General features: G+C 42.3%; 1 protein-coding gene across 10 annotated transcripts in view; it reads right to left on the bottom strand.

Annotated features, from left to right (window-relative positions):
- Positions 1 to 4,923: 4,923 nt before the first annotated feature.
- The window catches only part of TCF7L2 (transcription factor 7 like 2), a 111,818-nt gene continuing 95,563 nt past the window's right edge, over positions 4,924 to 21,178 (bottom strand). For 7 of the 10 annotated variants that reach the window (XM_042019333.1, XM_042019337.1, XM_042019336.1 and 4 more), the window contains exons 6-11: positions 20,284 to 20,443; positions 19,444 to 19,551; positions 14,638 to 14,686; positions 14,034 to 14,084; positions 12,785 to 12,857; positions 4,924 to 7,199 (exon numbers count right to left, since the gene is read on the bottom strand). In XM_042019333.1, coding sequence (XP_041875267.1) covers positions 6,767 to 7,199; positions 12,785 to 12,857; positions 14,034 to 14,084; positions 14,638 to 14,686; positions 19,444 to 19,551; positions 20,284 to 20,443 — 874 coding nt within the window. In that variant the 3' untranslated portion in view covers positions 4,924 to 6,766. Of the gene's footprint in view, positions 7,200 to 12,116; positions 12,190 to 12,784; positions 12,858 to 14,033; positions 14,085 to 14,633; positions 14,687 to 19,443; positions 19,552 to 20,283; positions 20,444 to 21,178 lie in introns of all 10 variants that reach the window. The other 3 variants (XM_042019335.1, XM_042019334.1, XM_042019338.1) reach the window with 3 other exon arrangements.

Genomic DNA, 21,178 nt, shown 5'->3' with positions numbered 1-21,178 from the left:
GCCTCACCAATATCTTTGCTTTAAAAATCAAAACAACAATAACAAAAAGACCAGTCAGGTTAATTACACTAGAGCAGGGAGCAATCTGTGAGATGTAAATACATTTCCATGAACATTAAAAGCAAACCCCTCTCTAAAGTGTTTTTCTTTCACAAGCAAGCAAGAAAACGCACTGGATAAAACAAACTTTGCTTATTTTAGTTTCGACTCAATTACCTGTTAATGGAAAAAATCTGGCACCACCAATAATAAGGCAGGAATGAGATCACTGTTCTGGAGGCCTGGCTTGTCAGGGAAGCTTGCAACAAGAAGTGCATTTATCTGCCTTTCTATAACCCTTTTCAAGCACTCTGTCAGGGAGCCCAAACTGAACAGCCAGTTTAGGAGGAACTTGGAACCCGCTGCAGGCCCCTTCGGCCCTCTGGGAAAAGGAAAATTATTGTTGGCAAGTCTGCCTGGCTCCAGAAGTTGATCCAGTGCCCCCCACTTGCCCATGCAGCAGCAGACAGAGCTAAGAATTTTGCTATAATTAAATAACAGTGTGCTGATTGGTTGCTGGAGGTGGTCTTGAAACTGGTGTTTAAGGCAGTGGAGAACAACGGTTACTATTCATAGAAAAAGCAGAGTCTTAAAATCCATCTGTTTCGTTCCAAATTTAGGCCAAAAAAATGCTCACTCACTGTCTTTAAAAATACCACCTGCTTAGCTATTTTGTATAATGTGCCATTATATAAGTTTGAAGAAGGAGCAGGCAGGGAGGCAGCGGGGGCTGAGGAGGGGTGGGTGGAACAGATTAAAAAGATATAGTTAGATCCAAAAATACCCCAGCAGCTTATTTAAAAGGGAACACAAAATAAGGGAGCAAAGGAGACAATTTCTGATGGAGATTAAAACCAGGGTGTTTGCTAATGCCTGGGAACCAGCTACTACAAATGGGCTGGTTTGCAAATAAGATATTAATCCCTTTTCTCTCTTTCTTGAAAAAAACCCCACCCTTCTTGCTTTGCACACCCACCTCCAGTCTTCCCCATGCTACAGAGCTGTGGAAACACCCTGACACTTTTCCATCCTGGAGACTGTTCTGGTGCGGTCCAGGCCACAGCATCACAGGCCCCTGCTAGCAGGTACCTCCCAAATGGGGCTGTGCTTCCCATCGGTGAGCTGGTGCCAGCTGCTCAGTTGAAGGAATGAGACAGGAGCTGGTAGCCCCACAGCATTGACTTTTCCAGAGCAGCTCTGCCCTGTGAGCAGGAGCATTAGCAGGGCCTGGTGTCCTGCAGATGTGTCTCCTATCTCCCCATTGTCCTTCCCCTCCCCTGGCTTCCCCACTGCAATCTTACATAATATTACATATTGCAGCTGCAGTATTTCCACTTTTCCCTATACCCTTAACTCGTTCCCTTGCTCCCTCCAGCATCCCAGTGCTGTCCATGTCTCCTACCTAATCTTCTCGGCCTGCCAGCTGAGCAGGGGAGCACAGATGCTGGTCCAGAAGTAGATGTGTGATAATTGGCCATCTGGATGCTGCCAGAGAGAATGGATAACAGCTGAGCTCTCCCTGCCTTTTCTTCAGCAGTGGATCTGGAAAGTCTCTCTTCTCAGCACCGGCAGAGATCTCCCTGGAACTCAGAGGGACTTTATCATCTCTGAGAGTTTGACTGCCGCTGTCAAATCTGGTTCAGAATGCCAGACTATTCAAGAGTTATCAGGAGAGGGTCAAGCAGATGTACAGAGAGCATGACTTCATGTTCTCCAATGCCTTAGAGGTCCAGACTAACAGCCCCCCCCCCCAAATTTAAAAGCATTTCCAACCTCAGAAAAAGAGCAACTCCTAGAACATGGATGAAAGTCATGAGTTAATATTTTTGATTGATCCCAGGAGAAAATCAGTCCAGGAGTTGGAAGACTACAGTCCTCAAAGAGTCCTTAAATGGGTTGGTGACATTATTGACAATGATGGGTGCTTGGAATCAAATCACTTGTAGCTGATCTGCCTCAAAGTCTCAAGATGTTTCCCAAGGACATCTTAAAATGAATGCCAAAGTAACTGTCTACCCTTTTTTTATAACATAGCAATTGCTACAATCTCTCAGCAAATTTGAATATTCATAGTTTTGAAGCTCCAAAAGCTTTAGGCATCCTGTCCAACAAAGATCACCTGAGATCTATCTTGGTCCTGTACTGAATTTTGTTTTCAGCTGGAGCACCTCTCCCAAAACAGCATCCAAAACCTTCATCCAGAGTCTTTGGTGGTAAAGTGATCCTATGTGTATGCCAGACATACCTAGGCAGCAGTGTCATACTCATTGTTGCTTGTTATTATTATTGTTGTTGTTAATAATAATAATAATAACATTAATATTATTAGCTTTCATTATTGTTGCAACGACCTATGCAACTATTTTACAGTAAATTCTCTTTGCATCTTTTTTATACTCTGATGAAATGAACAGGACTCTAAAGATTGCTCTTTTTTTCCTGCCTTTCCACTTTTTCTTTTGAGAAAAGCATAAAACCATGTGGCACTGCTTTGAGTCAGCAGTTGCTTAAACTTTTTAAAATTCCATACACTAAGTGAAAAATGAGATTTACAAAACTAATGGAAAATAAATGTCTCCTGAACATGGAATACATTGACTTGCTTCCTTGCCTTAGTCCATAAAAACAGATGGAAGCAATAGATACAGTGAATTACCTACTGTATGTAGGGCCCTGTGCTGTCCCGTGGCAGCCCTGGATGAGGACAGACCGTGCCAGTTTGTCACCACCCCACTCTAGTGGTTGTCCTCACTGGTGTGGATCTGGGGGTGGTCAGCCTGTTCCTCACCCTATTGTACTCCTCAAGTGTATATAGAAAGGGCTGTCTTCCCACCACATTTCCACAAAGGGAATACATATAAATAATGGTAATTTTCTCCCAGGAGCCTTGACCCAGCTCAGTTCCTCTAAGCAAGGGAAATTTGGAGGCAAATCTGAAGGCATAATGCCTCTAAGGGACACAGCAAAGGCATAACCTACAGGAAACACATGCAGTTGCTTTCCCAGGAATATACTATTATTTTCCACAGAAAACAAAGTTCCCAGCACAAGTTATCCACCACTCACAAGCTCTGTTCAACATGCCCTTGGAACACATGCCTCTCTCACCACACACACAGAAGGAAAACTAATTTGCACAGGAACGGTGTTTCAGGACTCTGCTTTCCGAAGTTTGCCTAATAAAGCAGAGAGCAAAGAACACAGTATTTTCCTGAATATATGAACCATACCTTGATGGTGTCTACTTTGAATCATGACATTCAAAGATCTCCCTGGAGCAGTATTCCTTACTTTAGAAGAGTGCAGCTATCCCCAGCAGAGATGCAGCACATGTGTCTGGCTGATGGATGGCCGTGCTCTAGCAAGAGTCAAAACACTTAGGAAAAAGAAGAAAAAAATTCCCTAGAAACCTTAACTAGCCAGAGAGTAATTTAAGCATTGCATTCAATTTACTGGCTACCAACAACAGGAAAATTTGGCATCTTACACAAAGGCTTTGCAGCAATGTCCTTTTCCCCACTGCAGAGCCCTGTCCCACCCACGCTGCCCACGTGCCTGTTGTGGGTGGTGAGGGAACATGTTCCACTGAGGTCAAGGGCAGCATTGTGTCAGACCACAACAAAAACACCATCAGGCCTTGGATCAAGAGAGATAACGGAGCTTGGTAAAAAATTCACCATGAGTTATTCCTTCTAATAGGGCATAAGAAGTAATACTCATGTATATTGCCCTTTATTAACATGTTTGAACAAAAAAACCCAAAAGGCTTGTCTTGGATCTAGTAATTAAGTATTAGCAATTTAAAGTACTGTATACTGCTTACACATTATTTAGTACTTCACTCAGTGCCTCCCACCCCCTCACAAGGGAAATTCCTTCTGTAGCCAGTGAACACTTTTGCAGGTTTTATTGGACCCCACAGGAAGGGACAGCACCATCCCAGTGCTGGGCTTACCAGAACAGCCTGTTCTCAGATCTCTGCAGAACACTCACCCTTCCTGCAGAGCCTGCCAAGACCAGCCAAACAGAAGTGCAGTACCTGAGCAATGCACCTGCACAAAGGCAGGGAACAAACCTGCTTCAAGACCTTTACACTCCATTCTCCTCAAGTGCCATTGTAGGAATTATGGCTGACATTTTCCAAGATGACTGGGCCTATGGTGACATCCAATTGTGATAGATTCCTGGAAATTATGTTTAAATCTCCACTTATTTTAAAAAAACCCAAACAAATCAACAACATAATAAGAATCCTTCCATGTAAATTCAGTCCCATCCTGCAGCATCCGCAGGCATTGCTGTCAGGTGGATGCTGAATTCTTGGAAATGAGAGCAGGCTGTGCTGCAAGGGCTCATTTCATTTTAAAAACCCTCAGATATATGCAAAACTGGACTCAAATCTGTCCAGATAAAGCCTAAGGCCAGCAGAAGGACTTTACTAATTAAGGCTATCTGGGCTCTCCTATGTGACCTTTATAGTACACCAGCCCTATGTTTTGAGACCACCAGGTTGAACAGAAATATATTAAAATTGAAGGTAACACCAGCTCTGGTCGCCTGTGCCCCAGTCAGGCTCAATTCACATGGAAGAACATTCCCTTAGCTCACGTGCTGTCTTCTGCCAAATCATGTGCCATTTGCTTTGAATAAAAAGGATTTTTTAACCACTGCTACTCACGCAAAAGTGCGCTGAGCAGGGAGAGGGCCAGTGCAAGTGCATTCCATGGGAACCCAATGGAAACGGGACTTCTCACAAAGAGAGCTGGCTGCAATTTGCCACAATTTTCACACATTTTCTTTTGAGGAATTTTTCCAGTTGGCCTGAAAATCTTTCCAGCCACACAAAATGCAGTCAATGCATAAATGAGTTGACAAGTCATTCTCTGCACATACTAAGTTGCTTTTATTAATCCAGAACTGCATGCTACAGATACTGTACAGCATGAACATTTATTCATTACAAAAAATGGCTTCCAAACCATTAAAAATGAAAATCGGAATAAGAGCATAAAACGGAACAGTAACATCACAACTGTTAGGAAACATTCAAAGTATTCACAAAAAATGTTATAGTTAGCATCTTAATAAACCAGAGAAAAATCTGAGACAGTTTTACAATCGCTTCATGTCAACTACAATGGCACTGAATGAACAGATGAACAATTTTTCAGCTTTATACAGCGTTTTTTGCAACATCAACATGCCTAGGTTTTTTTTTTTGTTTTAAGTTTGCTACCTACCTGTATGTAGTAAGTGTACATAAAAGTGGCAGTCTGATTTTCCTTTTATGAATAATCTAATATACAGAATTTGGCCCTTAAGGGTTTATACCTCTTCATTTTAAATGCTTTCCGGACAATCTGCTACCAAACACGTCTGTTATAGGTGACATTAAAACTACATACATATCTACCTATGTAACATCACAGCAAAACATGATGAACAAAAAAATTACAGCATTAAAAAAAATAATAAAGTTGTCGGGAGAAAGTTAAAAGTCACTGAGAATTTTGGCACATAAAAATTTTGCACACAGCCTACAGTCCTAATGTCGCAGGGGATTCAGCTGCAGTTCTGAACGGGAGACACTTGGACCTTGCTATTTTTCAAACAGCATTGCTAAAATTTCCCTTGCTAAATTTTCAAGTCTTTTCATGTGTAATGGCTTTTAAAGCAATTTTATTCTTTACACTATTGATCCTTGAAAAAAATGCACCTGCGAATGTCCATTTGGTGGCAACCGTATTTCATATAGCAAAAAAAAAAAAAAAAAAAAAAAAAAAAATCATGAAAAGAAATCAAAAACAAAATCCCGGAAAAAATATATATATACACATTTATATATAAACTTAAAAACCTTGTACAAATGAGTTGTTATATATAAGATGCTTACACTAAAGGAAAAAAAAAACCCTTTATACAATGTTTCAAGGAAAAAAAAGAAGAAAAAAACATTTAAAAAGGGACAACATACAGATACAACAAGCAATTTCTAAAGCAATAAATACTACTGGTCCAATAGCGTTGTGATACTTTTAATTGTTGAGTAGCGTCCCCTCCCCCAAAAGAACAACACCATGGAACAAGGTATATTAACACATTTTTTTAACCCTTTGTTTCTGTACATTTAAACAATAACAAGTAACATCACAATAAAGGTTGTTTCACACAAGGAAGAAAAAAAAAAAAGAAGTAGTAGCGGCACCGCATTCGTTGTGCCCTTAAAGATTTAAAAACCAGATGTAAAATGATTGGTTCGCAAGCTCGTATTTAATACAAATAATAAAGAACCAATGCCTCCGGCAAGGGCTGCTTCAAAATTGCTTCTTTTTTTTTTTAATTTTTAAAATCAGTCTTTAAAACTAAGCTATTGGAACTACATAACAATTATGTATATATATATATTTTTTAAACGCTACAAAGACTTTAAACAGCTGTTGATAAAAATTTTGGCAGAATCATGAGGCTTTTCTCATCTACATATTTAAAAAGGAGAAATTGAAATAAAAATGGGTCAAATATTGACCAATGAACTCGATAAAACATCAACTAATGTAGCCACATGGCACAAATTAAAAATGAAACCGAGAAACGACGACAAACAGCAGACGACAACAAGGAGGAGAAGAAAAAAAAAAAGAAAGAAAAGGAAAAAAAACCAAAACCCCAAATACCAACAGAATTCAATCCCCCCGAAAGGAAACCGAAAGGGCTAACGAGGCTAAAGCTATTCTAAGGACTTCGTTACAAGGGAGAGCGGCTGGGGCTGTGTCCCCGCCAGCGAGCTGTGGGAATGCAAGGAGGACGTCGAGGGCTGTGCGAGGGATGCGGCGGCGGCGGCCGGCGGGAGGGCGGCCGGCGGGTGGTCCAGGGCCCCGTTGGGGCAGCTGGCGGCGGGCAGGGCGCCGGGCTTGCTCGCAGCGCTCTCAGCGAGCACGAGCGAGGAGGGCGGCGGCATCATCACCAGGTGCGCCAGCGGGTCGGGCTTCAATGAGAGCGAGAGGGGTTGCGTTTGTTCAGTCTGTGGTTTCGAGTCTCTGGAGGGGGAGGCGAGCATGGCAGGGGAGGACGGAGGAGAGTCTAGTAAGCTTCCATCTGAAGAGGGTGGGCTGACGCAGCTGCCTTCACCTTGTATGTAGCGAACGCACTTTTTTTTTCTCCTAGAAACAGGGAGAGAGTTATCTGTGAATAAAGGGCAGAGATGCTGATGGAGACAGTCATCTACAGCAAAGAGCTGTCAATCAGCTACTCTGGGCTCTGCACGGGTGGCACCCTGGCCCCACGTGCCATCCTGGGGGTCTGGCTGGGTGTCCTCAGCACCGAGCCCACTCGGGAACCTCCCTTCAGCTAGCAGATTTGGAAAGGATTCACCAATTAATTGTCTCTTCATCCCCCTCCTCTTCAGGCCGCCTCCTTTCCTTATTTTAATGATCAGAAAACCAGATAAATGGGTTTTGAAACCCACTGTTCTAATCTACAAACTTTCCTCCATGGGGAAAAAAAAAAAAAAAGTAATTTAATCCTCCTAAAATAAAAACCCTGTATAGCTGATGGCATCTCAAGATGTCCCATAATGCTGTCCAACTCAACGGGGCTATCGCTACACCTGTGTCACCTGTAGTCTCTCACGATGCCCTGCCCTTGGGAGGCAAGAACAGCTCCAAACTACTGCTCATTGCTTTCTCCTCTGTTAAGAACCACACCAAATCCAGAAATGTCAGTCAGACAGGAGGGATATATAACAGAGAGAACGAGAGAGAGGGGAAATAAAAACAAAACGAACAAACAAAGCAAACAGAAGAAAAAAACAGGAAAAGAACAGGAAAAACAGAGTATGATCCAAAATAACAAGAATAACTGGTTGTGTGGCCTGCAGGTTGTGGCTTTAAATCGACTCAGTTTTACTTTTGGTTTTAGGGGATAGTGGTAGATTTGGGAAGCTGCTTGTCTGCATTTTGGGGAATTTTCCTCTGAGAGGCCATCCATGTAACTCCAGAGTGGGATCCAATTTCAGTAGGTGAAGAGCACGACGACAGGTACAAAGGTGAGGAGCAACATGGATCTTATTTCACATCAGGGGATATGAGAGTCTTGCAAGAGCTGCTCATCTTCAAGTAAATAAGTGACCCGACAGAGATCTTTTCTCCTCCCTCTGTCCACTGGATAATGTAAAGGAGCAATGAAAACAGATGACAGTTTCACACCATCTCTCTTGCCAAGCAGTAGGACAGAAGTAATGAGGCAAACAACCACAGCATCTGGCAGAACGATGTTCAGTGGCCACCTTTACCCTAAGCATGCTGGCTCTCCAGCTCTCCTATTCACAAGCACACTTCCCATGGGAAGTGCTGAAGTGCTGTCACACAGCCCAAGGCATAGGACAAAGTCTGTCTAGAGCAGCTCTGCCACAAGAACTTTGGATGCTCAGCTAAGCTGAACAAAGCCACCCACACGAAGGAGGAGGTTGCTTTTCCTCTCCAGTGGATACGTCACCCCAACTCAGCAACTCCATCAGAGGGAGCGCGCCTGGTACAGCAGCTGAGTGTCATGGGGGACATTCCCCACTCCAGTAGGTGTCCCAGTTCCCCTGCTGGTCACCAGGGTTCTCCCTCTGTATCACAACTGCGTTTGGCTGGGTTAAACCAAGCTCTGCCCTCCAGGCAACAGGGACAGATGCTTCTCATCTGCAAAGGAGATCAAATCGGCTTGATCCTGGAGTTAAAACTATTGTATCCCATAGCCAGGAAGAGAACAACAATCCCAGCACCCCATCTTTCACCAGCTTCAGTGAGGGACCAGTGCTGTGACATCCCTTTCTCCAGAGACTCAGGTCTGCTCTCAGATTCTGCTCCATGTGCCATGTGGCAAGGTAAGGGGTTAGGGCTATTAGAGTTTTAACCACGTTAGCCTGCAGATCAATACATGCTAAAAACTAAAGACAACCATGCAACTTAAATGTTAAAAAGAAAGAAATAAAGATAGAAGACAGCAAGTGAAGGCTGTAAACCATGCTTTATTAGAGCAACGTTAAAAGACAGGAAAAAAAATTAATTTGGTGGGCTCCAAACAGACCTTGTTAATTCTTCTACCATCAACGAACAACACTGGGGGTCTCTGTCTCTCAGCTAAGGACAGTTCTGCTGCTCTTTCTCCCCTCTCCTCTCTCACCACTTCCTAGTTCAGCTGTGCAGCACTACCAGGGCCACAGCTCCTGTTTGGACCTTCTGTACAGCTCCAGTGGCAAAGCAGGACAGTTAAGCTTCACAAAGCTCACCTACATTACTTGTGTGGAAAGATGGATTCTTACAATTTGGAGAGACTGCAGGACTCTCTCTCCCTCCCCAAATTACAATTACTTGCAAGCAGAGCCCCAGGCTCTGCCTGCCTCATTGATGGGGATCCAAAAGTCATTCAGCTGGACTGCTCTGAACCTACAGGGCAGTGAATTATTTAACTGGAGGCAGTCTGAACTTAGTATGCCAGCATTTCAAACTTTAAAAAAAAATATTATTTAAGTTCTGTGGCCTGAAAGAAAGAGCTCCATGGCAAAGCAACCTTAAACCAGGTCTACCTGATCTTCTGACACTGCAGAGTTAACAACCTTTTTAAAACCAAACCCATTGCTCTGCTACCTGAAGTAATTTTCCTTTGACTAGGATTAAGGGAGCACATTGCTTCCTCTGCTAAACTCTTTAATAGTGTGGCCACTTTTAGTCTGAAAAGCTGTTTACTTAAATCACGATGGCTCAAGGGGGAGACATTTCCACAGTCTGTACCAATCACACCAGGTGTTACTGTGGTCATGCACCTGTCAGGATTAGGTGGGACAAAAAGCCCAGAGGGCAATGCCCCAAACCATGCAAGCCTAATTTTACCAGACTCGAAGACCATTAGGCAGCTCTGGTGAAGGGGAATAAGTAAAAATCTAAGGAACTACTTCTGCCTCAGTTTTGCTCTCCTAAAGGCTGGAACAAAAATACTACATATCCCTCCTCAGAAGCACTAAGGAGGATTATTCACTTGTGCATTGCTCTGAAAAGTGTTAACCTGCTACACCAACAGACCTGACTCCACATGTGCTGCCCCTGAAACTAGCCCTGGGACAGCACCAGGAAACCTGTAATGCTGCAATTCCCATGGGTGAAAGCCACAGAAGATGGCAAAGGTTTATTCAGTTGCTATGGGCAAAGATGTCTGAGTTTTCACCACAGTAGCAAACTGCACATCTTTAGCACCTACATAAGGTGTGCTACAAAATACTACTGTGCTAGTAAATGCAATGTTAGAATGGTTAGGACCAGAAATAGGAGAGAAATGCTCTAATACCTAGTGGTAAAATGCCTCCATGCATTAAAAAACAAAACAAAACAAGAAACCAAAACAAAAAAAAAGCAGCTGACTCTGAATCAGTAAGTCTAAAACTCTCAGCTATACCACTGAAGATGTCCCTGATGCACTGAAAAGAATTCTGACCAAAATCTGGTGCAAGTTAAGAGAGGGTTTATGCTTCACATGTAACCTAAGCACTATACAGACCAAATAAAAAGCTTTCCTGAGAATAAAATGTAGTTTTAAAAGTATCTTGCTTACTCAAGCAGCCAGGAAAAGATAAAGCAACACATACATGATGTGCCCCCAGTTCTGGCACTTGGCATGCAGAGCCTGACATGCTTCACATACTCTATCTCTAGACTACACAAATATCTGCTGATAGTGTGCAGCAAGCTAACCACAGAACAGAGCCTAACTAAACACAGCACTGGAGTCCTTCGCTAGCATGAGGCTCGAGCCTCCTGACACAGTGAAGTAGCTACTCAGCTCTTCTGGACTGAACCCTTCCCCTTTAAGCACTAAGAAATGCTGCTTTGCCAGCCTGCTTAACACATGGCCTGGTACTGATACCTAAACCCCAACACCCCATACCTACCATGCCTCAAACGGGACAATACACAACCTGCAGAAGGCATTTTTGGTGCCTCCTCTGGTACAGTGACACACACCACCACCCTCAAACCGTGTTTTCCTCGACACTAAGTACAGACAAGACTGCGTGCATACACAAAATACGATGGACGTCTGAGCTACATTCTAAATGAGATGGAGCACATGGGACTGGCATGAGTAAGAGGGGAAAATGTGGGAGAGGAATCACTACACACAGAGTGTGGTTTGGGTTGAAATACCTACCATCATAATATTCCAAATTCAAAGACTGCTTGTATCAGAATAAAGAAACAACAAATTTAACCAAATGCGATCATATAAGGAAAAAGGAATGAGAAAAGAACTACTCGGTATCCCTCCACCAAGAAAGAAGTACGTACTGAGTTATACATGGAATTAAACTCCAGTAGAACATGGGCTGCCGGAATTTGGGCTCTCTGATGTCTTTCATCTCCTTTTAATGCTGGAAACTGTGCTACTAAAGTTGTAATTAGTTTTGTCTAGAGCTCAGACGTTTACAGCTCACTTGTTGGGATAAAATTTAAGAAAAAGTGTATTTTTGAAATGAAAAAAAAAAAGACTTCAGATCACTTAAAAAAAATTATATCTACATAAACCTTACTGAGGCATAGAAGCCAACAGGTAGCTATTTAATTTTTCAGATAATACCAAAAGAATGTATACAATATAAGCTGTAAACACTGGCTTTTACATCTCTAATCATGAGAAAAACACTAGTGCTGCAGATCCCAGAACCTTTATAAAAAGCCTTTGCAGGCAGGGGACATAGACCCAAATGAAAGACAAAATATAAGTGTCCAGCTAAACATTAATTTTGCTGACAATCTGGAAAAAAAAACCAAAAAAAAAAGCCAAAAATTTGCCAGCTTTAAGGACTTTGAGTTTTCTTGTTCCCAGTTCTACCAGCAGGGAGAGGTTATTGGTAAAGAAAGAGAGAAAATGGCATTAAATTAGCAAGAAATTCCAAAGATCAAAGATTATTAGCATTTGATGCTGTGGGAGAGAGAAAGGTGGGGAGTGGGGAAAAAAGATTAAAAAAATAAAATCACACAAATGCACTAAGAGGACAGATTGCTTTTATTTCCCCAAAGGCCTAATGGGTAGTTTTATACCTGCATGGTTTGCACCATAAACTCTGTCGGTCAAGCCCGAACAATGCCCGACACTTCTTTGGAGTATTTGCATCTGTTAGCATAAGGTAAACACAAAAAATACAACACAATGGTGGATAGAGCTCATTTGGTCTGCGTCATCTTAGCTACAGCTACGTTCAGCTTTCAATCACCTCCGTTTTATTTGGTAATCTCCCCTCGTACCAAGGGCAGGAAGGAAAACAGGACTTTCACAATGAGCCAAAGGAAAACCAAAAAACCATCTCCGACACAGCCATGAGCCTGTGTGGTGTCGGTACCGCACTCAGGGCCGCGCTATCAAGGGCTTTGGGAGCAACTTTCCTTGGGTGGAGGCTTGGAAGGCAGGAGCGTGGTTGAGCCACGGATCAGATGGGCTTAAGGTTGATGCTGTTTTACAGTGGGTTTTTGGCTAGCAGCAGCAAAGAGGAAGGCAAAAAAAACCAAAACAAACCAACCAACCAACAAAGAAAAAAAAAATAAGCAAAACCCTTTCAGAGAGACGATAACTGATGGCAGTGTCCCACTCCCTTGTGTCTTCTAGATCACAACACAGAGCTACAAAGCAACAAGGCAGGAAAAAAAAGGGGAAAGTACCAAATAAACCAGCTGCAAATCAGCCATAGCGAGTCTGGGAAAACTATACACACCTGCAGGGGCCGCACCAGTTATTCTGTTGATCAAGGCCAAAGCGCGCTCGGCATTTCTTAGGAGCGCTCAGGTCTGAATGAGTTCAAGAAAAGCGAGCAGAAAAGGGAGAGAGGAAAAAAAAGAAAAGGGGAGAGGGGGGAGTGAGAGAGAGAGAGAGAGAGAGGGGGGAAAGAGAGAAAAGGGGAGAAAAAAGAGAAAGGTAAAAATAAGGAAAAAATAAAAATAAAAAAGGGAATAAAAATCAATGTCCTTGTTATTAATTGCAAATATTGACTTTTGATTTAAAAGTTTAAAAAAAGTGATAATTACATTTTTATTCAACTCTTGAGATTAGCTGTTGCAATTAAAGCTGCAGTATCCCTTTATAAAGGACTGTTTCTTTCCCTTTTAAGAGAGCAGGTAGAGGAAAGTCATTGTGGTTGGTCTAGCAGGATATTTCAGGCAAGATTGATTTGGGCTGGATTTTTTATTCTCTTTTTTTTTTTTTAAAGGGGGGAAAAAAGGAAGAAAAGAAGCTGAGTATGGAAGTTAGATCCTGAACATGCTTTTTTCTTCAACTCAGATACAAAAAAAGAGAAAAAAAAAAAAAGAAAGGAAAAAAAAAAGGAAATTATATCTCCTGGGATAATGCAGCTTTTGGAATAATATTCAATTTACTTGTTTTCATTAATTTGTATTTAAAAGAATGGATAAGAATAAGCAGATTGCGGAATGAGTATGTTAGCATCAGCCAGAAAATAAAATGTAAAGCATGGCAAGGTGCTGAGTTAGTACAGCTAGTGAATTGCAATGAATAGGCTTGAGCAGAAAGGAAAAAAAAAAAAAAGATCCAAAACTAAAATAATAATAAAAAAATGCATATGCATGCTAATGTGAGAAGACTTAGTGGGAGCCATGAAAAATGCCATTAGATTAAGGAGGTTCATTACTGACTTGCTTCCATTCTTTATCAGTCTCTTTAAAGAAATACTGCATATTCAATTTGCACAGTTAGTACAACTCTTGCGTTATTTTTACTGTATTACTGTTTTAATAGCAATTGTTACAAAAACAAAAAAACAAAATTAAAAAATACTATCAAACATAATAGATATAAAGATATATAGATAATAAATACTATCAAAACGTGTGGATGGTATTTTTTTCTTAATGTCATAAGTGTTTAATGTTAAAATCTATAATGGCAGGAAAAAAAAATTAAAAAGCAGTTTATAAACTATTTTAAATGACTCAAAATGACATTAGCACCTGTAATCGGAGGAAGTGAAAGGCAAGGATTTAGGAAACATTCGCTGTGTTCTGAAAAAAAAGAACAAATTATACAAAGGCTTCAAAAAAACTAAGTTAGGGCTTCTTCAAGATCGACTATGAGATTGCCTATGCAGTATTTCTAATTTCCTATATAGAATGGCAAACCTCCTTAATTTAAAATGGGTGCGATTTACCACTGTAAGGCATGCATCAGGACATCCAGGGACAGCCCAAATTAATACCACACGCACACAGCCACGCACGCACGCACACGGATGCGCAGAGGAAGCGGACAACTGGATAAACGATGGCACAGGCATTACAGCTACGGCTCTGCGGTTACAGGCTCGGCAACTACCACGGACAAACTCAGCTAATGCCACACGAGGAGGCTCTGACATGCAATGGCTGGGTTACTAGTTTTAGAAGGGCGGTAACGCGTGAATAATTGGAGTGCATTTAAAAAAAAAAAGCTGTCTAGCATAGGGACCGGCTCCCCTGAGGCCAGGAGACCTGTGCCCACCTCCCCCGTACCTACAAGGGTCACACCGGGATTGCCACACTTCCACTAAGCAAGAGGTTTAGACTTATTTTTACTTACCATTGGTCTCTCCTGGCTGCTTATCCCTTTTCCTCTTCTTCTTCTTTCCCTGCAGAAAACATACACAAACGAGAAGGATTAAAATAAAACCCCAAACAAGTGTCCTTGCAAAAGGGCACCGAGCAATGAGGCTGGAGTAGGAAGCTCCCAAGGAGGGACACCAAAGTGTGACACTGGCTCACCCTCAGTGCAGGGAAGTTTGGGGGGCCCCAAGGAGATGCTGCACCCTGGGATTGACTCTGCCTGCCTTCTCTGTGACTTTTCAGACAGCCTCACTGCAGCCCCCCAGTGCTAACACCCACCAAGGCCACAGGCAGCTGGGGCAGGGGCAGAAGGACTTGCAAGATGCTACTTTTGAGCCAAGATCATCATGAAGCCAAAAACATTTGACATGTGTATGCTCCTGCATGCAGAATTTTCAAGAATCATTTGTGGTTATGTATTGGTGGGGCAGGGAAGGGAAGGAGAGGGAGTTTAGAGTAGGGAGAGTGAGGTCAGACTGAGCCCCTGGAGTTCCTCAGCACCAAAACCCAAGCATTCAAGCAGACAAGGAAGCCATAGTAATGAGCAAATCCTAACCTGCAGTTTTATAGTTCCAGTGGCAACTTAAAAAGCAATGCCAGTACAAGAAAAAAAAAAATCCAAACATAGCCAAGACCCTTCCCACATTTTGCTCTATCATAAGGAAGAAACCAGTAGTATTTTGCCAAACTCTATCCCTTTCCCAAACACTGTACCACAAGATGATGAAATTTGTTACAGTTTTTGACTGGAGGGAGAAAAGCTCTTTCTGTTTCCCTCCAACAGTGTGGCAGAGGACAACTGGGAGCCCAACTTCTGTGGAAACACAGTAATTATTTTCCAATAGAAAAAATGAAAAGTAATAAGCATAGCTCAAGAGAGAAAAGCCATTTTTCCAAGAAAATTTTTCTAACACTGAGGTACAGAGTTTGCAGCGCAGTACAACAAGCCCAGTGTACGCAACAGAGTAATTTCATTTTCACAGTTCCCCAGATGCTAAAAGCAACAACTTTTGAGCCAGCAATGCCAGCCATGAACAGCACAAGAGATCCTGGCTTTTGAAGACATGGTAGTAAGAGCAGCTGGTGAGAAGACAGAGCAGCAGTCCCTCAAAGGGCAACAAACATATCTTGGAAGAAGGAATCTCACAGCACTTTTGAAGGGCTAGACATATCTGGGAAAGCCAAGAGGTTCTCCCACAGAGTGGGCATCTTTCTCAGTAATGGATCCCAGATACATGGTTAATATGGGCTTCAGCATGGCACATCCACCTTCGGGATGCTCCCTATGATGGGTTTCCTGGAAGGTACTAGTAAAAAATTCCCCCAAAACGAATGTAGGATATTGATTCATCATTGTCCTGTTTTTCCTCCACAAAGCTGGCCTTGTGGTATGGGGCTTCTGTACTCATCCCCCCTTACTTGCTCAGGGTTGTAAACTGCCATCCTGTTGTCCAGGCTGTTCCAGGATTATGAGATCCCTCTGGAGAAGTAAAAAGCTGTGTGCACTGTCCATCTCAAAGGAATGTTAAACAACATGCACATAATCCTGTAGCCTGGATGCTGATGACAAATCATTTCAGACACCTCTGAGGTAATTTTTTGGGATATGGAAATTGTCAATTGCTAGAGCAGCCATCAGTCTAACATGACAGGCAGACAAGCATTGCTCCTAAAGCTCCTTGAGAACAGAAGAGAGAAAACCACGGTATCTTGAAATCCACGTATCACATAAAGATGCAAGAGGCTCAGACTGCTCCATCTATATTGATCTAAATTGACAGTAACTCTGCGAAAATCAGTGAATTTTTTCCAGCTTTCAACAATGTAACCAAAACCAGACAACTGCCTCAAGATCATAAGCCTGACTGTTATTTAATCTCAAGGAGGCCACTTCCATAATTAACAGGCTGCATCTGTGGCAAATTTGCTTAATTTTTGCAGTACATTTGGGAATTCAAGGACTATTTCAGTTTGAGACCTTATAACTTCTTCACTCGAGGGTCAGCCAGAACAAAAGTCAGGAGACACCTGCCTTTCACAAGCTCTTCAAACCAGGTATTAAAGTACTGTAATGCCTTTAGGGAGCAATCTGTTAAAAACAGCAGATTTACAGGAACGTCAGCCAGGGACCAGGAATTTCTCATTCTTTTTCAACACAAGTTTTTTAAACTGTTCCTAACAAAGAATGGACAGAGGTCCCATCAACTTCTTTATACCCTTTTCAAAGGAAATAGAGAGACGAATCAACTGGTTTCCTTGTTCCATTTCTGTGCTACAAAAGGATATTTGACTATGTAGGTAAATTAATATATAGACTTAAGGAAAGAACTGTGGCAGCAGTTTTTCAAGTGCTCTGCAGGAGACACCACTTTGTCTCTGCCTTGGATTGTCCTTCCAAGACATGAGCAGTTTGTAACATTTTCTGTCATCATATTATACAAATTTTTATGCTGCAAGTAAATATGGATGTAAACACCTGCTACCCATTTTGGCAGCTCCCTCTCCAGAGCCAAACCAACATGGGTTTTGATGGGACTGCAGAGTTCTTTGGTACTAATTTTCTAGACAACCAGTGGGTGAGGTGACTGGACCCTTACACACTTCTGAGTCCAGCACTCAGCACTGCTAAACATCTTATATTAGATCTCAGGAAGAGCCAATGTGCCTTGTGACACCAACAAGCCACGAGGCTGAAAGCTGCATTTCCTGAATGCACTGCTCCTGTCTCTGAAGACCTGGGCTATAGCTGGCCTTATCCTTGAGCCTGATGTGAGGGTGCTTAACAATTTAACCACTTCAAGCAGCCCAAAGTCACTCCCCTGCTAGATGTGTGAAAGGCTCAAGACCCTACAAACGGCTGCGGGAGGAGGGGCACTCAGGAGAGCTGTGAATGGACCAGGAGAGGAGACATAAATAAATCCTGCAGATGATGCAAAGGTACCATGCTCTCCTCAGGCAGGAAGGTTCCCCCTGAAGGTCACTTGGGGGTACAGCATCAAGCCGCTGGGAAAGCACCGGCTTTCTCATCCTGTCCTTTTTAGCTTGAGAAGAAAGGGTTTCTCAGTGTTCACACAGTGAGGACAAAAGTAAAAGGTCCTAAACACTGAGGCTTTGTACATGCCCATCTGTCGGTGGCACAGTCACTGCACAGAATGAGCATTCCCGAAACCTCAGTCAAGCCTGCACTCCCTTTTGAACACCCAAGACGATGATACTGCACAGTGCCGAGGAACTACCTCGAGCCTATGGTCTGACAGCCTCAGGCCAGACTGTGCTGAAAAGAGAAGGAAAATGTGCTAAGCAGGAGCTGTGCCTCATCAGGCTTAAAAAGGTCTCCTCTGAGGAGCACAGAATCAAGAATATTCTGAACTGGAAGGACAGTCGAGCATGCACAGCTATACCTGCAATGACCACGGAGGGAGAGCTGAGCCCAGTGGAAAGAAAAGATGATCAAGAAAACAGAAGGATTTGAAAAAATGTCCTTAAGTACATATTGCCAAATAAGTGAGCATGTGTATTCTCCACCACTGACACGGCAGAAGAGTGTAGAGAGCTGCTGCTGCTGCTCTGGCTTCACTGCAGGCTCTGAACTGGCTTCTTCACACCCACACATGTAAAAGTGCAGAGGGAAATATTGTCATATATGACAAAATAGGATATTTGTGGTAAAACAGGCAGTGATGATGATGGGGATTGAAGAGACAGAGTTCAACAAAGCCATAATGTGTAACTCTACACAAAACTGACATCAATCTTAGAGCTGTTGGTCCCCAAACCTGCTGGGAAGTCTGACTAGAAGGCAGGGAGCATGGTTTATTACAGAGTTAGAGACCTTGAAAGTTATAGGTGATTTTTATTTAACTTTAAAAAAAAATCAAGATGCTGCTATAATCCTATTAAAAAGGGTTTAGAGCTCTCACCAATCCACAAATCTGTCAAGAATTTATGGGCTTAGGCTTGCAAACACTTATTACCATCTGCACCGCTTACCCTTCATGGAAGGAGCTATACAGTACTAGGGGTTATAAAGCTGCCCTTATGCTTTTTAACAGACAGAAAATTCTACCATGTCTAGCTCAAAAACAGGCTTTCTGGAAAGTGGAGGGAGGAATCAATCTTAAAAACAATCCATGAATTGATTACAAATTCCAATATGCTTTTTAAAAAATGAGGAGGGTAAGGGGGAACAAAAGGTAATATGGGCATGAAAAAGAAACATAAACAAAATATACAACTGTAGAGCATGGAATAATTCATTTAACCCCACTTAAGAGTAAGACTTTCAAACATAATGTTTTTGGTTTTGCTAGTCCTTCTCTGAAGCTAGGATAAGTCATTCTTCCACTTTCCACTATACTCTCACTCAGATAAGCACAAGACACTTATTATTTGCCTCCTTTTGGTGGAAAGGAGAGGAGCGATACTAGGGGGATTTTTAATTTTGTTTTAAAAAATGAAATTCAAAATGACCAGCAAGCCAAACAGCATTTCCAGATGCTGGTAAAAGTGAAGGGAAGACTTTTCTCACAGAGCTCTACTGTTATCTCCCCAATTCTAACACCTTACTAGTCCCAGCCAGGAAACCTCTTCCAAGTGGAGGGCTGGGAATTACCCCAGTAGTTTTGGTATCGCCGAGGCAAGCACCCGTTCTTGTTACCAGATTGGGGTCCTAGGGTTTTCCACGTAGTGCTTGTGTGCAATGTGTGGTCGTAGTTGAGCAGGTCACACAGACATTTCTACCAGCTCTACTGCTAAAAAAGTTTCCACCTACATAGGAACCTACATAGTTATCCCGTGCGGACCAGCCCGGGTACAGCTGCATGTGAAGCTGTCGCTCCTTTCTTGCTAGTTCATAGTATTTCGCTTGTTCTTCTCTGGATAACGCGTGCCACTGGGGTGAAGAAAAGACAAAAAGACAAAATAAAAAGCACTAGTGGTTGGGTTTTTTTAAAGCATGCTAACAGCAAAGTGTATTACTTATAGATATAAATACAGTTAGAATAGATTTTCATAAAAAAGAGATCAAAACAGATGATCTGACATGCGGACATTCGTATTTTATTTACAACTCCAGATTATAACTGCAGTGAAATCAACTGAACCACAACTAATCATCTACATGCAGTCAACCCCTTTGTCTCCTGTTGAGAGAGGAGAATTAAGAAATCTAAACACAAACAGGCAGCAGGAGAGATGGTCCAGAAGCTGAACCACTTGTCCTGAGCCAGAACCCAGTTACAGCTTTGGTGGTGGTCTCCCCCACTGGCACTCCCTCCCCTCTCTTCTAGCTCTCACAGGTGCTGATACTGGTACTGTACTCAAACGTTTTTCATTTCCCATTTACTTTTCTGCCTATCTTATGCCAAAATAAAAATCTAAGATTTTTTCATCAACTGGTCATGGAAATAACACTGAAATGACACTGCTATTAATTAACTCCTCCTCTCCCCACATGAATGACCCCACTGGCAAGAAGTGCCTGTGAAAACTAAAAACCAAACCAAGGCCTTTGGTTTAGTAATTTCCCTATCCATTTCCACAATAGCAGAAAAACACAGGGATTCAGAAGGTGTGAATCCTACCAAGTTTCAGGCCCTGATTGTGCTTGTTCCCTGTTACCTACCCTTCGACCGAGGATTTGGTTGATGGCTGCGCTCTCTTTCAATGTGCATTCTGCTACAACTTTTGCTCTCATTTCCTTCATATACAACATAAATGCATTAAGAGGTTTCTTTATGTGTGGCTTCTTTTTCTCTTCTTCTTTTTTGGAGTCCTGATGTTTTCTGAAGAGTAAAGATACAACAGACAGAGAACTCACAGTGAGAACCCCTTGTGAGTTTATTAAATTAATCCCCTCAATCTCTCTTACATTAATCCTCAGAAATCTCTAGGAAGAGTACCAGAAGGTTCTCTAGAGCCTTCACCCTGGCTGCTGTATGGGAACAGTCTTAAGAGCATTACAAGAAAATTCACCTCATGTTTATGCAACATCATCAAGTACCCTCTGAGCCCCTACAAGAACCTTGGAAGGACATGGGCATCCAGAAAAATGGGCTTACAGGGAGAGGTTAAGCATAACAGTAGAGGAAATAATTACACCCCATCATCAATGAGGTCTCATCAGTTCAAACCTAAACTTGACGCCAGCTCTCTGCAGCTTTGAAGAAGCCATTCATGCTCTAGTTTTTTGTCTCCTGTGGTGCATCTGTTATCTCAAGGCTTCAAACTGGGCACTGAGTAATAGAGAAACTGGTCAAGAAACTTTAATCTTGACCAAGAAAATCCCACTTCCTCGTTAAAACAGGTGAAATTAACAGCTACTTGCCTATGTCACAGAATGACTCAAAGACTGCTACCATCATTCTGACACACTTTGGCAGCTAAACCACACTCAAATCAATTACAACAATAAAAGAAAGAAAAAAAATGTCACAGCAAAAACATCACAAACCCAAGCCTTTTTACAAGCCACACATGCACAGGTGATGCTTTGAGTATTCTAAAGAGAAGACAGGGGA

Source organism: Corvus kubaryi, unplaced genomic scaffold (assembly GCF_017639235.1).
Source record: "Corvus kubaryi isolate FWS band 111438036 unplaced genomic scaffold, C.kubaryi_AGA036_p1.0 138, whole genome shotgun sequence".
NCBI lineage: Eukaryota > Metazoa > Chordata > Aves > Passeriformes > Corvidae > Corvus > Corvus kubaryi.
This window is presented reverse-complemented; position numbering and strand designations above follow the sequence as displayed.